Source organism: Uranotaenia lowii, chromosome 2, assembly GCF_029784155.1.
Source record: "Uranotaenia lowii strain MFRU-FL chromosome 2, ASM2978415v1, whole genome shotgun sequence".
NCBI lineage: Eukaryota > Metazoa > Arthropoda > Insecta > Diptera > Culicidae > Uranotaenia > Uranotaenia lowii.
In genome coordinates, this window is record NC_073692.1 from 347,458,990 (window position 1) to 347,474,559 (window position 15,570).

General features: G+C 32.6%; 1 protein-coding gene across 2 annotated transcripts in view; it reads left to right on the plus strand.

The window, feature by feature from the left end:
• Positions 1-3,505: 3,505 nt before the first annotated feature.
• The window catches only part of LOC129743610 (gelsolin), a 30,526-nt gene continuing 18,461 nt past the window's right edge, over positions 3,506-15,570 (plus strand). For both annotated transcript variants that reach the window (XM_055735684.1, XM_055735685.1), the window contains exon 1: positions 3,506-3,854. In XM_055735684.1, coding sequence (XP_055591659.1) covers positions 3,795-3,854 — 60 coding nt within the window. In that variant the 5' untranslated portion in view covers positions 3,506-3,794. The remainder of the gene's footprint in view (positions 3,855-15,570) is intronic.

Here is a 15,570-nt window from a genome sequence, read left to right on the forward strand (position 1 = left end):
TCACAAAAGGCCAGAATTTTTTTCTGTCAAAACACAGATTTTGACGAATTTTAACATAATTTAGAAGCAAGCGCTCTAAAAAGAGAACTGCAACTGAAGTTTTAATTTCAGTACAAAGATGATTGAATGGTATTTTCTTAAAATTGATCGCTAAATTTGTTACTCAAGATCTGAAAATTTTACTCTGTTTTTATAAGCTTAATAATATTTATAATGAAGTCAAAATGTACGTATTGAAAATATGCTTAATTGAGAAATACGCGCCCAAATGTTCTCACTAATCAGTAGGGGAGAATAAGGATACTTGATCCCTGGGAATACTTGATTCCATAGCTATATCTCCAACCTGGAATGTTGTACAAAGATCAAATGTTCTAGAAAAATGTGCCAAATGGAACAAAACAGCAATGGTTGAAGCTCAAAAAATTTTAACAAAATAAGTTTTTGGGTTATTGAACTTTGTATGAAAAATTTCACAAAATGTGACTTGAAGATCTTTCTTCATCATTTTAAAATGTTCCTAACATGGAAATATTATAACAAAAGTATTTATTCCAATACATCAATATTTCGAGTGTAAAATGGACTTCAAAATACAATATTTTCAAAGCGATGGAAAACTCCCAACTTTTTTCGGCAAAAGTTTTCTAAAATGTTGATTTTGAGTACAAATGATCCCGATATATTCTTCTTCTCAATGGATCGTGGTCATTGCTGGTTACGAGATTACTAATATTTATCCAATAGCTAATATTCATCCATCAATTATCTGAAGAAAAGGGCTGAAATAGTTGATTTTCTCTTGTTTATAAAAAATTGCGCCCGTAAGTATGCAATGTCATAAGGGTTTAGAATAAGCTATAGAATTTTTTTTTCTGACAATTATAGATTGTGAAATGAGAACAAACATGACCAAAATAGTCAATTAACATTCTATCTTGGGGTTTTGTTTGATTTTTTCCATGGATTAGGGCTTCCTGAATAAAGGATCAAGTCTCCCTTAACTTCAAAATATCGCAATTTTTTTACTCCCACGAAAATGCCTCTAGTTCATCTACGGGTTGAAGTATCGTTCTAATTTTAGAAATATAGAAACTTGAAATTACACGCTGTCAGAAAATGTAAAAGAGTGCGAGTTGCTAAATTTTTGCAAAAGGATATGGTGAAAATAAGAAAAAGGGATCAAGTATCCCCACTCTCCCCTATGATTTACCATGGTTACTATCCTCTCGCAACGTTTGCTCACGCACGACGTTTGCTCGCGGCGCTTCGATCATGGAGACGAAACACAAATCCCTTAAAAGGAAAAAAATCAAAAAAAAAATGAAAGCCATTACTTTTATTTGATTCAAATAACTACAAAATTAATTATTACGAACAATGGATGCGTTACAATATTATGTAATAGTCAATTCAAAATTGCACAATTTGAAAGGAATTCTCTATTTTGTGCGATTCATTTCCATTTTTTTTTTCGACATCCAATTTCAAAGAAGACTTCAAGGTATGAAACACGGAGTTGTAACCAAATCGAAAATGAATCTACACAATTTTCGAAAATCTCTTAAAAAATATGATCAATTTTCAATATGAATCAATATTAAAAACCTTCTTAAATACTCTTTCAGATAGAAAGTTTAAGAACAGGAGTGATAATAAAACGATGATATATTTAAGCAACAGGCAAATAAACACTTAAAAGGTATAGCATTAGTTTAACATTGCTGGACATTGCTAGACCTTCCCACTTTACTCTTTTTTGTGTCATATACCGTTTATTTATGTAAACAATTGTTATGTTAACTTTCGTTGGTCTTTCTTGGAGAACTTTCAAAGAAACTCTGAAGTGGTGGATGTGAATACGGCTCTCTTTGATAAATGCAACTATTCCATGATTTATTGGAAATTCCGCTTTTATACATCAAGAGTTTGTACGAACAGTGCCCGATAAAATGGCAAGGATAAATGTAAACATATTGAGTTCATTTCCTTGATATTTTCAATAGGATTTAATGCGATAAGGAAGATAAAATTTTATAAATTGTATTTTTTTTTGTTTTAATAAAACATTCAGAAATAACGAACGCAAAATAAGGAAAAACTTTATGAAGCGCGAAGAAATTCAATATCTTCCCCCCTACACGAACGAAACCTATGAAAACATATTTCCCTTTAGGGAAAATTTTCGGAAAGCACGCCGCATGCGCTTACGAACGAGATATAGTCCTTTTTTAATCCCTTATTCAACAATCCAGAAAAACAGTGATTTGGCCTAGAAAATTTTGAACAAAAATATCCCTATCTTGTGTGCATTTTTCAAAGAATCGAATGAAGACGGAAAATGGAAGTATGACTGTTTTACCCTCGATCCCCTTATTTTTCTATTGATTATCAGAAAAAAATAAGTTCAGACTCGAAAATTTTGAACCAAATGAGACTAAAATTGTACATGTTTTTCGAGGAATCAAATAAAGGCTATTTGAGCCACCGCACGCATCCAGAATTGAAGTTTTGTTTTAACCTCAATCCGCCTACAATTTTTGAATACTTCATAAAAAGCATGTTCGAACTTGAAAATTTTAAACAAAATGAGACCTTAAAACAACGTTCTTTTTATTTCTAAATTTTCTTTCCAAATAAGTGTTTTCCAGGAATGCTAAAAAAATAAAGGTGAATAAGGGAAGAAAAAATATGAAAATACATTTTTATAGATTTGGTTCGTGTCGACACTGTTTTTTTCGGTCCAAAAAATAGACCTTTTCGAGACCAAATTTCGTTTGGAAAAACAAACATTTTAGCACGGAGCTTCAAAAAATATGTTTTCCAAATTTATCTGTCAAAAACTAATTACAATACAATTTTTAAGCATCCCTCGGTAACATCAAGCTCCAAAGCACAACTTGCATCGAACCCATATACCGGTTTCTAGCAATCGTATCGATGCGCGATAGTGCGATGTTTTTTCCCCACAACAAAGCAGGCCGAGGGGACGGGAAATGAATCACCCGGCCGCCCCCAATTGAATTCACGAGATCCGGGGGGACTATCTTCAATTCGTTCGGCCCAAAACATAACCGTAACCGGTAGAATGACCTAAGTGCGGAACGATGTGGTTCATTTCAATTCATTTCCTCCGTGAGACTTTCTGATGCAAATGCAAATGGAGAAGCGAGATAAATATTAGGTACTTGATCATTTTCAGAGGAGCTTAAAAATCGAATATGGTAACAAAGAAGAGTAGATGTTCCAATGGAACATATTGGGAAATATCTGCAAAACAGACTGTTTGAAACAATTAAAAAAAAACTTAAGTAAAGTTGAAAATTAATGTATAGGTCACTATCGCCACTCACAGTTTGTTGTCAAACATTCACACTGAGAAACTCGTCCGTGCATACAATCTTCGAATGAATGTGATGATGAAGTTTGCTAGTAGTATGTATACATTTGCCGGTTCGATATCTACAAATGCCGACAACCAGACGCTCACGCGATTCAGTTTTCCGCAGTATTTCAGCGATACGCACCAGCATCGTACGCCAGCCAAAGAGCACAAATTCACGGCGTGGACGCGCGTTTCGAATTCAGAACAAACTGTACTCCTAGTGGTGCAATAAAAAACGTTGACTCACCAACAGTCAACAGTCATTATCGTGCTCCGGGTATAATTGCGCGGTTTGATCGTTTCTGCCGGAAGTTTGATCAAATTTGACAGTGTCTCATCGGTGCCAGAAGTAGAAAAATAGATTTTGAAACTCTTTTCTGCCAAGTCTCTGAAGCAGCCACCAGGTGTCATGCATGCAGCATTCGAAAACGCCGGCACCAAGAAAGGATTGGAAGTATGGCGGATCGAGGTGAGTTGTGATTTTTTTAAACAACACATATCGGGAGTAGAAAAAATGGACCGTTGACGTTGAGCTAATAATGTGCTAATAAAATGTTTCTAATTAAAGCCGGAGCCAGTGGTTTTTTTACTGGAAACCGAAACGCAGTAAGAAAAAAATCGTGTAAATTGTTTAGCTCTGGTTTTGTGTTATGTGATTTTCCCAGGGATAACAAAAATTCGAAACCTACTCTATTAGCCATAGCCGGTAGAACCAAGATAAACAAGCGTGATGCATTAGTGAATAAATTTTCGACCCCATCGACCGCGTGGAGAAAGAAAGAAAATCAATTTTTCCTCTCGAAAGTTGAAGGTTGGGGTTTTATGTTTTCATTTTTTCGGCAAACACGTTTAGGGGGGTGAGGGAAAGCGACAAAGTGGAGACATTACCGATCATAGGGTTGGCCATAGTATATTAACGAGCTTTAACATCAAACGAGGCAAATCGCATATATATGATCTATTGCTTCAAAATCAAGTTCAAATAAATCAACGGAATCACTTCAGAATTATTATTTATTTTTACTACTGTTTGAACCTATTGGAAAAACTTGATTAGTTTTTCTTGATATTCTCTTTGAATTTCTGCCATTCAAATTGCTGCTAAAAGATTACAAAATCATCTTCACGATCCTAATCTTTTCAATGGGTACAACAACGTAATACGCTTGATTTTGAAGAGAATACTTTCAAGCTGTTTGACCATTTATGTTTGTCCAGACGTAAAAGTACCGTCTAATCGTTATCATATCGCCGTGCGCATTATTGTGATTATCGTGAACCATTGAATATCGATTAGCGACAGTGTTTTTTCGTGGTTCGTTAATACGAGTTATCTTCTATGCAATAAGGAATTAGCCCATTCTCGTGATTGTTGCTATAATGGCTGTCCGATTTTTTGAAAGAGATAAACTGCAGAATGTCGACTGAGGCTATGAAAATCTGAACCAAGGGGATAAATGAATTTGAGTTTTCAAAGTATGATTTAAGGATAAAAAGAGACAAACCAAATTTTTGTACAAAGAAAACATAATGAAACCAAATTAAAAGGAAAGGTCTTTGAAAACAAACACTTCTAAACACGCATACAGCGAAAGTTTGATTCCAGTATAACAATCATTGAATATAACTCATATTCGCTCGATAAGGCACACTTACCAGATTAAAAACAGTCCACAAAAATAAATCAGTCCAAAGCTATTTTTATACCAGTGATTCAATTATAGTGATTAATGAGTTACAAGCTAACCTTGTAAAATTTATGGAAATTTTAATAGTGATTTTAAATTTAATTTGTCAGTGCATTATTTAAAATTTAAATTTCAACAACATTAAAAATCCACCCCTTGTAATGAAAGCTGCTATTTGAGTTTTGAATTGCAATTTACATAACATTAATTCTATTTTTCTTGAATAATTTTTGGTCTGTTCTCAAAATTTTATACATAATTTTTTTTACATCATTTATTTTTATATGAAAAAAGTCTGACCCCATTTGCTTAAAAAGTAATCGAGTTATGCCAAAAAAAAACTGTATAAGAGCTCTGCTCTTCTCTATTTACCTCCCTACTAGATAGAGGGAGGATTTCTAAATATTTAAGCATAGACAAATTTTCCGTTCTTCAATACTCTCCCATACTAAATTTGGTTTCGTATGATTCATTCGAAGGATATGCAGAAAAAAATATGGGGCTCCCGTTTCCTCTTCCTATCTCACTCAATGAGAGAGAGGAGAGTTTCAAATAATGCTCGTTCCCAAATAACTACCCTCCGCAAAATTTGTTTTTTTTTTTTCATATGAATAGTTCTTGAGTTATTCAATAAATTGTTAATTGTGTGTGAGCTCGACTCACCCCTACCTATCTCCTAACTGGAAGGAGTTACAAAGAAAAAAATAATGATTATTACGTGTACTTTAAAGTGGTTGCCTTTAACAAAATTCAACCCGTAATGTGCAAAACACGCAATTCTCAATTGATTGTTTTAAAATTAACTAGAGAATCATTCAATATTACAGCGAAGGTCCTGTAACAAAAAGGAGCTTGACATCTGCGGTAGTTCAAGGCCGTGCGAACGGGGGGGGAGGGTTAGGGGTTTAACCCCCCACCCCCTCCCCCCATAAAGATTTTTCCCAAGTAAAATTTCCATCGTATCGTTACTTGATCTTAAATGGCGTTAAAAAATAAGTGTTAACAAGCAAGTGAGAAATTTGGCTCGCCTCCGGCGGAATTTAGTCTTAAATCACGCTAGGCTTGAGACATTTCATTTTACGACACTATACGATGTTCACGAATTGAAACTTATTTCTAATTGTAAATTTCGATTTGCAAATCAAAAAAGCTTTTGTATTGAAACTTTAAACATGACACAAGAAACTTACAAGTGAAACTAAAAAAGAACAGTTTTTTTTGTTTATTTAAAGACCCTTTGTTTTACATTCGGGTTTGAACAAGAACAGAGTTTGAAAGGAACCATTTTAACTTCAAAATTCATTCATCGAATACTAATTTTATAAATCGACAAATTAGACTCCATGTAACAGACGTTCACCTCTCACGATGGTCCACAGAATTAGCAAAAAAAAAAATTAAAACTTATATCCTCTAGTTTATTACTAAAAAAATGTATATGTCAATACAAATGCTACGCTGATATGAAATAATCTTCTAGAAACCAATTTCAGTATCTATTATTTTTTTTTTCCTTGTTCTTCTCAATGCTAAACATAACATTTAAAAACGTTTTGATAAACTACACAAGGCCACAAAATTTATATTTTCCGAAGTGCAATGGATTTCAAGCGTAATTTTGACTAATGTGTGCGCCCTGAATCTAAATATGCAATTTTTCTATCGGCTTTTGGTACTAAACTTTTGAGAACAGGTTCAAATTATTTCAGAAAGATCTGCACTTTTTTGATAAAACTTTAAAACCAAAAAAAAAACATAATATTTAAAAATAAAAATTTAAAATCAATTATCATGCTTTCTCAAGACTTCAAGTAACTTTGAGTTCTGCGAAAAAAAAAAGTAAGGGAAGTATTCTATTTGTTTATTTTTCCTCATTTAACGAATTTTTATAGAAAATTCAAACCACAATGAATTTTGGATAATTTTTTAAGCAAAAATCTCATCGTTTTGCAGAATTCAACAAATTGGTTTAATGGAATCAAGTTTTTTTTTTATTTCTGCAGTAATGTCAAAAATACTTGTACCAAATGATATTTTACCAAATATTTGAAAAACTGTTGAATTTTATTGTTTTTAGATCATACATCATCCTCAGCAAAATATGATTTCTTAATTGAATCAAATATTACGTATAAGTAAAATAAGAATCAGATTTTTTTTTTCTTCTTAAATGTATGTTTGAGAATGTATCAGTTATCAATGATTGATTTCACTTCAAACTTACACAATTTTAAACTCCAAAACTACATGTAATAGTTAAAATTTGACAAAAGATTCGAGTTCAAGACACCAAAATCTATAAAATCAAGCATAAAAACATAAGCATCCAAATGCTTTTCCCTTGAGTTATCAGTTAAATTATAGAAATAAATTTTTATAATGGTAAAACGTGTTTATTGAAAAAAATATCCTTCTTAAATTGTAAAAAATTTAACTTTTTAATCCTAATATTTTGTTTTACTTTTTTTATGAATTTGCCGAATTTCATAGCACAGTTTTTTTTTCGATTTTTCAATAAATTTACCGAATTTTATTGTCAAACTAATTATGGTATGGTATTCTGAAAACATAAACCTTTAATTGTGTTCCTTATCAAAAATTCCCATTGCCAATCGCGATTTTTTTTTTCAAATTCAAAACACTACTGCGGAATTTTTCAATCAACTTTTCAGTTGAAAATGAAGAAAAGAAATGTCAATTGAGATGAATAATAAACAAGGCCGGATTAAAGGGGGGGGGGGCAAAAGGGGCAATTGCCCCGGGCCCCCCGGCTCAGGGGGGCCCCCCGAGGGAAAAAAATAACATTACTTTAATCGTACTACCTCAATTTTCACAAATCTATGAAAAGAAATCAAAACAAGAAAATCGGAATGAAAACTTGAAATATAACAACTAAAAAGGGCCCCCGTGAAAAAATATTTAGAATAGTTTTTCTCTTACATAAATTAAGGGGGCCCCCTAGAGGAAGCAGTGAAAAAGTTCTTCCACATTTTTCGGGCTGAGAACATCAAAATCTTAGTATTGAATTTCAAAATTTTCACCTCAAAATCTGGACAAAAATAATGTAAACCGAATTCGAAAAAAAAAATCAAGAGAATATGAGGAAAAACACCTCAAGTTTTCTTTTTTTTTATCGAAACATCTCAGTCTGGTAAAATAAAGGAAAAAATTTCCTCATTTTCATTACATGCAAACGTCATGCACAATTATAATGTTTTTTTTACCTTAACTTTCCATGTAATGGATACTGCTCTAAAATAGCAGCTGATTTCTTCAAAACAAGCTCACAGTGCTAAGAGAGAACAGAGAAGCTTTATGATAAACTTCTCAAAATTTTATCAGGGATTAAAATTTTGGACCAACTGACAGTACTGAGTTTCTTTATAGAATTTCCATCCCAGTTTTTGTTTAGGTTTAAAATTCGTATTTAAACATTTTCAACTGATTTACCCAAAATTTAACCATATACTGAAATAAATATCCTGAATTCAGCATATTATTTTCCAAATGATCATTCTTAAACTATCTATACATAATACGATCTCATAGTTGAGTAGCTAATATCATTGAGTGATTCTTTTAACATGAATATTTCTATGATTTTTCATAATTTTTTAATTTTCCAGATTCAGTTCGTTGAGATTTTCAAGTCTTGTATTGTTACTTCAGTTACTGAAGTTAATCGCCATGGTTTTTCTGAATTTTGAAAACTCATGATCTTTGTTTTAGGTTCTTAAATCATTTGGATTCCTCATCTGACTTTTTTCAATGATAACTGATTATGTTTTTTAAACATTTAACTCTATTCTAAATTGTTTTTTTTTTTCAAACGATCATTTTTTCATTTTACCCCTTTGGCTTCGGGAGCATCGAATGAAACTTTTGTCACATTCAGAACAACAATTTGATAACATTTTTTTTATCAGATGAGAATCATATTCATAAACATCCCACGAAAACGTTTTGTTTATGTTTCAAAGGTATAAAATTGAAATACACATTTGGTGCAGTTTCTGCTTTGGCTCTGGTATCTCAATTTTTTTAAGTTTAATTTATATTTCGTTCCTCATAACTTGATTTGAAATTATGATTCAGATTTAAGATACTGAATAGTGGTTCTAAAAATAACAGTATTTGAAGCTTTGAATTCTTAAACGCTTATATCTGTATTTCTATTGAATTTAAATTTAATTATTTTGTTTTTGTTTTTTTTTTAATTTTTTTTTTTTTATGTTTCAAATCTTCATGATACTTTCCAATTGTCATAAGGTGAAAATTTCTCGATGAAGCACAAACCAGACGATCAAAGATTAAATGAAAAACATTTAAATATCTATCCGGTCATTATTTTAAATCAGAGAATTTTAGTTGGTGATAAGGGTATTAAAAAAATTGAGAATTAAATTTTGCATTTGGAAGCTCAAATCATAGCTTTCATTTGTGAGAAATTTCTAAATTCTTCCGCAAAAAACTAAAAATGATTCATGATTTTACAAGAAACCATCTTCTATACAGACAACATGGCAATTTGAAGAGAGTATATTGAACTCATCTCCAGTTCTTAAAGACGTTAAAAATGTTCAGGATAGCATTTGAAAAAAATTGAATCCTAGGGGCCTCCCGATAAAAATTGCCCCGGGCCCCCCGATGGCCCCCGGCCCTGATAATAAATAACAATTTATTATTATCATTTTCTTAACTATAAATCGTGGTTAATGTTTTACCTTATGTTACATTTATTTTAAAATTCATTTTTTAAATCTGTGTTTTGGAAATGTTCATTTCGAATTTGAAATGAATCTTGACAACCTAGAAATTATTTTGAAGCAAATTTCTAGTTCAGAATGAGAAATATCATTTTAAAAAAATTATCAATGACTTACCGAAAATATCATTGATTTAAAAGTTTCATTGTGATTTGTTTTGGAAGTTTTATTTATTAATTTCATCAGTGAAATTGTTTATTTTTTAAGTTTTTGTGATAATTATGAGTAAGAAAATGATGTTAGAAATCCATTTCTTTAATTTTTTTTTGTATTTTTGATGTTATTATTTTTAACTTAATCTCAATTTCGAAACCCCTCCCCCTACCATCCCCCCCCCCCCATGGACGGGTCCATCGCACGGGTCGTAGTTATACAGGTCGAAAAAAATACGAGTCACGTTATTCGGGACACGTAATTTTTTCCGTCATATAAAACTACGGTAAATGTCCTGCTCCGTTTTGTTACAGGATATAAACTGTAATTTCAAATGATTTTCTATTTTATTTTAAACCAATCACCTGAAAATAACATGGATACCTAAACATTCTCCGATTTGTGATCGAAAAAATATCCGGTGATCGACGTCGTGGCAGCTAGAGAGGTGTTTACCCATGGCGCGCATTCAGGGGACATCTATTTTGTCACGACATCAGATGTATTGATTAAACTTGAAGGAAGATTGTTTGATTTCCGATGCATATACGAGTTCTGCCAGCTGTCGCCCGGTGGTAAAGACGGCTCTTCTTCGTTTCCGTTCCCAGGAGCGCAAACAATAAAAGCGATTGGAGATTGTGTGATCAAATTAGGGTCGTTAGAAAATTTTAACGTTTTCATTTTTTTTTTGTTAAATAAATAATTGAACGTTATACATGTGTTGCATTTATTTTCACCGAAAAAATTGATTTAGTTTCGAAAAACAAAAAACTAAAAATCGAGCCAAATCAATTCAATGAACCAAAATTTTACAGTACTGTAATTTTAAACCAGCCTGTAAAAGAATTTGTTCACGTAAAAATAAATGACATGTGATTTTTTTTTGTGACCTGTAAAGCTACGGTAAATGTCTTGCTCCTTTTTGTTACACGATATTTGCTGTAATTTTACAGAAAATAATTTTTGCTGTGTACAAATAGTCATAGAAACATTTACTCGTATCAAAAAACAATCCCAGACCAAATTAAGTACATTTAAAATGATCAATTCTTGAGATCTTCAAATACAATTGTACGGTTGCCCTTTCTCCTCTTCCTACTGGGATCAGGGAGGGGTCTCAAACAACCGTAGAGTCTTTTCCTGTATCCAAACATCCTTCTTTGCCAAAGATAGTTCCATAATTCAATAATTTCTCCAGTTTACAAAAACTTGTATGGAAGCCCCTTCCTCCGTTTCTATTGATTCAATTAAATATAGGAAGGTCTCAAACTCTCCATCTCAAACTTGTAAAAAATGTTTCAAAAGTAACTAAAATTCGCGTGTAAAACGTTATTCCAATGCAGAAGACCTCAATTCTGACACCAATAATGGAACGAAAGAAAAGGAATAAAAAGGCACCCTCTGTATTCTAGGAACTCAATGCTCAACCTGATATCTTGAGCCAAGTTTTCCAATAAAAAAGCGGGATGTTTAGAGGAAAAGGCAGGACGGCGGGACATTCAACTAAAAAGCGGGATATGTCCTGCTTTCGCGGAACGGATGGAAACCCTAAGCTAGTAGCTAATATTATGTTATTTACGGAAAATAAACGAAAAGTTAGTTGAAAGAATAAGATAAAACCATTATAAGTTGAAACTCAAATCTTCTGAAGTTTGATGTTCCACTTAAATTTAATAAAAATTGTTTCGGGTTTTTGTTAAAACTTAATTCGATTGGGGGCAGGGAGTTAAGCATGCGTCAACTTATAAGATTTCTGATCAAGTTTTAATTACCTGTGTAGTTACTTTTAAAAACCTCATCTGAATTGAACAGTTTTAATACGAAATCACGGGAGCTTATGAGAATAGGATTTTAACCCAGATTGCATAACACTAGTCAAAAGTGTTTCCTGTTTATATCCTTTCCACCCAATCCATCCAAAAATTTTGGTTTGCTAGAATGCAAAGGTGACCTCGGTTCTAAAGTATGAAATATTATTCTTTCAATTCTTTTTCTCTATTTTCCTTCTAATTATTGACTACTAGGACGTAGCTGGCGCCGTTATTGATGTATAAGGAGAGAGCATCAGTTTTGTTCATTGTGAATGGAGTCTCCGATACCATTCATTTGACCTCTGGACAAAATTGATAACCTCAGTCAATCACGGAGTAGCAACCATTGGCGATGTGGAACTTTTTCTACTGAGCCAAGCCAGAGAGCTTGCAATTTGAAATGCGTTTGCTTTAATACCAATAAAAAAAACACATTTAAAGGTTCATGGAAGCTTAAAAAGAATTATTGATTTAGAATATGTTGCATTCAATGTTGCATTTCAAGTTCAACGATTTAAGGTGGATGAGAGAAGTCAATCAAGCTAAGCTAAGCTAATAAAAGATGGGAAGGTCTCAAACTATCTCGGGAACATTTCGATCACCCAAATATCCTCGCCTGCCAAATTTGATTCCTTTCGCTTGATTCGGTATCGAGTTATGCAAAAAAATGTGTAGGTGCTCCCCTCCCCTCTTAATGCTCACCCAATAAAAGAAAAGAAGGGTTTAAAACCAGAATCTTTTCCCATATCTGAATAACTTCCCATGCCAAATTTGGCTCGATTTGCTCGACTTGTTCTTAAATTGTTTAAAAAATCTGGACCCTCCATAACCCCTTTAATTTCCTCACTGTGAGAAAAAGGAGGTCTCATACCATCTGAGAAATGTTTGAGCTACTCAAACACAGTATTGACTTCTAAACAGATTTCCTGAATTTGTATACTCTCGACAACATTTTGGATATGAATTAGTACAAGAGAGTTAGATTTGGAGGACTGGGAACCTATTATTTTTTAAAACAAAAATGATTAAAAAAATCAGTTTTTTTGTGAGATTGCCGATGAAAATGGACATTTGAAGCATAAGAACTCAAACGCACCAAGAATGGTCAATGCAATGTAAATTTAATACAAAGTTACACAAGCATTTTTATTCGACTAGTTTAGGTATTCTGTACCCTCTTATTCTCATCAACATCAATGATCATGAGAATAAAGCCAAAGAAGTCATATTTGGTAAGCTCGTAGCCATTCCATTTGGTTAAACAAATGGTTATATTTTTCTGTAGCGGAAAGTCAGGTAAAACGGATAGGGACAAAGGGATATTAACATCAAGCAGGGTCTCATTATTGTGTAAAAAATAATAAAAAACTTGGAGGATCCACTATTTGATGTAATTCTCTCTTCTTAGAAAAAAGTTCACAACTCGCAACATTTTCAGAAATTTTAACCGTTTTCAAAGGTGAAATGTCCGTAAAGCTTCATTAGGCTTACCATCAGGTAGAAATTCCGGGAATTTCGGTCGAAGAGCTTGAGCAACTAACGACCTGAAAAAAAGTTGCCAAGGCGGTTAAGTTGGACCCCTCAAGGTCGGGTAAAACGGACACAAAAGTTTTCTCAGGTTTTTCAATTTTCATTATTGGTAACCCTGAGATAATGATAACGTAGTTAAGTAGACTAGCAGGCCAACAATTTATCCATCGCTTAATGATGCCAGTTGTTCTTTATTTTGTAAGTTTTTAAGCACTAAGCAGGAAAAGTTCTAGTTAAGGCAAAAAACAAATTAAAAATCATATTTGGTTTTTACTGTTCCCGGAACAACAACTGTTTTTTCCCCTATCCGAAAAGATCTAACGCAACAGTTGGTTACATTTTGGTTTTAAAACGTTCTCAAATACTTAACTCAGAAAAATATACACTTTAACAGCAATTATTACGGTAAAATGTACCTTTTCAAGGCAGTGTCCGTTTTACCCTACCATTTTTGAAAAGTGTCATTTTCAAGCATGTTTCAGATTGCTGAACAGTCTTGATGAAGGAAATTGACTAATGCCCATGGTTAATGCGCTAGCAAGCAACTCAAACCTAGATGCATGAAAACTTCTATGGAAAAAGCTATATCTCATTTTTTATTTCGATTTTACCTAAGGGTGTCCTTCTCACCCGACTTTCCCTAACTAATATTTGATTTTAATTTAATGATTAATGGCATTTCGGTGAATTATACATTCTAATAGGAAGAATTTCAAATGAAAGAAATGAAAATTATAGACGGATAGATTAGATTAGGAAGCATGAAAGGTGTTGAAAAAGGTGTTGATCGGGGTACGAAAAACACGTGCTTCGATCCATCCATGTATCATTGTATAGATCAATGCAAAGTCAGCCTATCGACTTTGCTTCTAGACAATAATACGATGTGGGACAAATGGTCTTGTGCGGCAAGAAGTTTTCTCAAATCACGCTCTTGGCTCATTTTCAACACCTTTCATGCTTCCTAATCTAATCTATCCGTCTATAATTTTCATTTCTTTCATTTGAAATTCTTCCTATTAGAATGTATAATTCACCGAAATGCCATTAATCATTAAATTAAAATCACAAACCAGCGGTGATAAACTGTTAACACTAACTAATATTTGTGGTGTTAAAATATAAATAAAAAATGAACACTTGATGCGATTGGACTCTTTAACACTACGAAAAGTTTATTTGATGATTAGTTCAAATAATTTTAAAAAATATTTGAAGTATGTGCTTCGGCTTTAACACAACAAAAAGTTAGAAAGTGGATTGAATTGATTTATTTCGTGTGCTTAACAAAATTCAATCTCTCGGAAAACAACTTAAAGAGATACAATATTTCGCGTTTTATTTCCCGTTCAAACATCTCAACTTTTCTTTAAATCTATTGAAAATTTAATAGTTGCTCATGTCCCAGGCAAATTTTTATAATACCTGCATAATAAATTCAAGTGATCCGTCACTAGCTTAGAATGTTTTGTTTTACTGCACTTCAGGAATATCATTTGTATTTTATCAAAACTGTGTAATACATTTTCTTATAGTGCTAATAATGTGGTACAGTGTTAATCATATAGAATATTTATTGCGCATTTTTTATCACATAGTACCCATAAGCTTGGAATATCAAAGGAAAAAGTTTGTTTTAAGCCTGTATTTGGTTCTATGCTGACTATTAAAATGAAAACTTTAAAATTTGTTTTTGGAAAAAAAATTTGACTGAAATTCCTAAACTTTATGAGCAGAAGATCAATCTGCTTGTAATATTTTGTATAAATTTCTTCTTATTTCCATTGAACGTTCGTTATTTCAATGTCGACAAAATAAATCTTATAGAAGTGTTCTTATTTTCCAGAATAATGACCGTAAATAACTTGAGCCAAAATACCAATATTGGTCGCTTGAAAAACACGTATGATAAGATAACAGTTCGTTCTTGATTATCAGTGACGGTTATGGCTCTCAAAAGACTGTTTACGAGTAGGTAATGAATTACTGAATCATTCCGTAGGTAGTTTCCAGTTTTCTTGCAATCACGACGTTTGTAAACAAACCCTTAATTCAGAAATTAAAAAAAAAAAACCTTAACACGCTGTCTAGTTAATTGAACGTACTGCCTATTGTCCAATACAACAACAAAAGTGACCTTGAAAGGTAGTCGAAGAACAATTCAGCGCTATGATTTATGAGCAACCAACGCCATTTGCACGGTTGGTTGAATTCTGGATCTTCCGCGATCGCTCTCT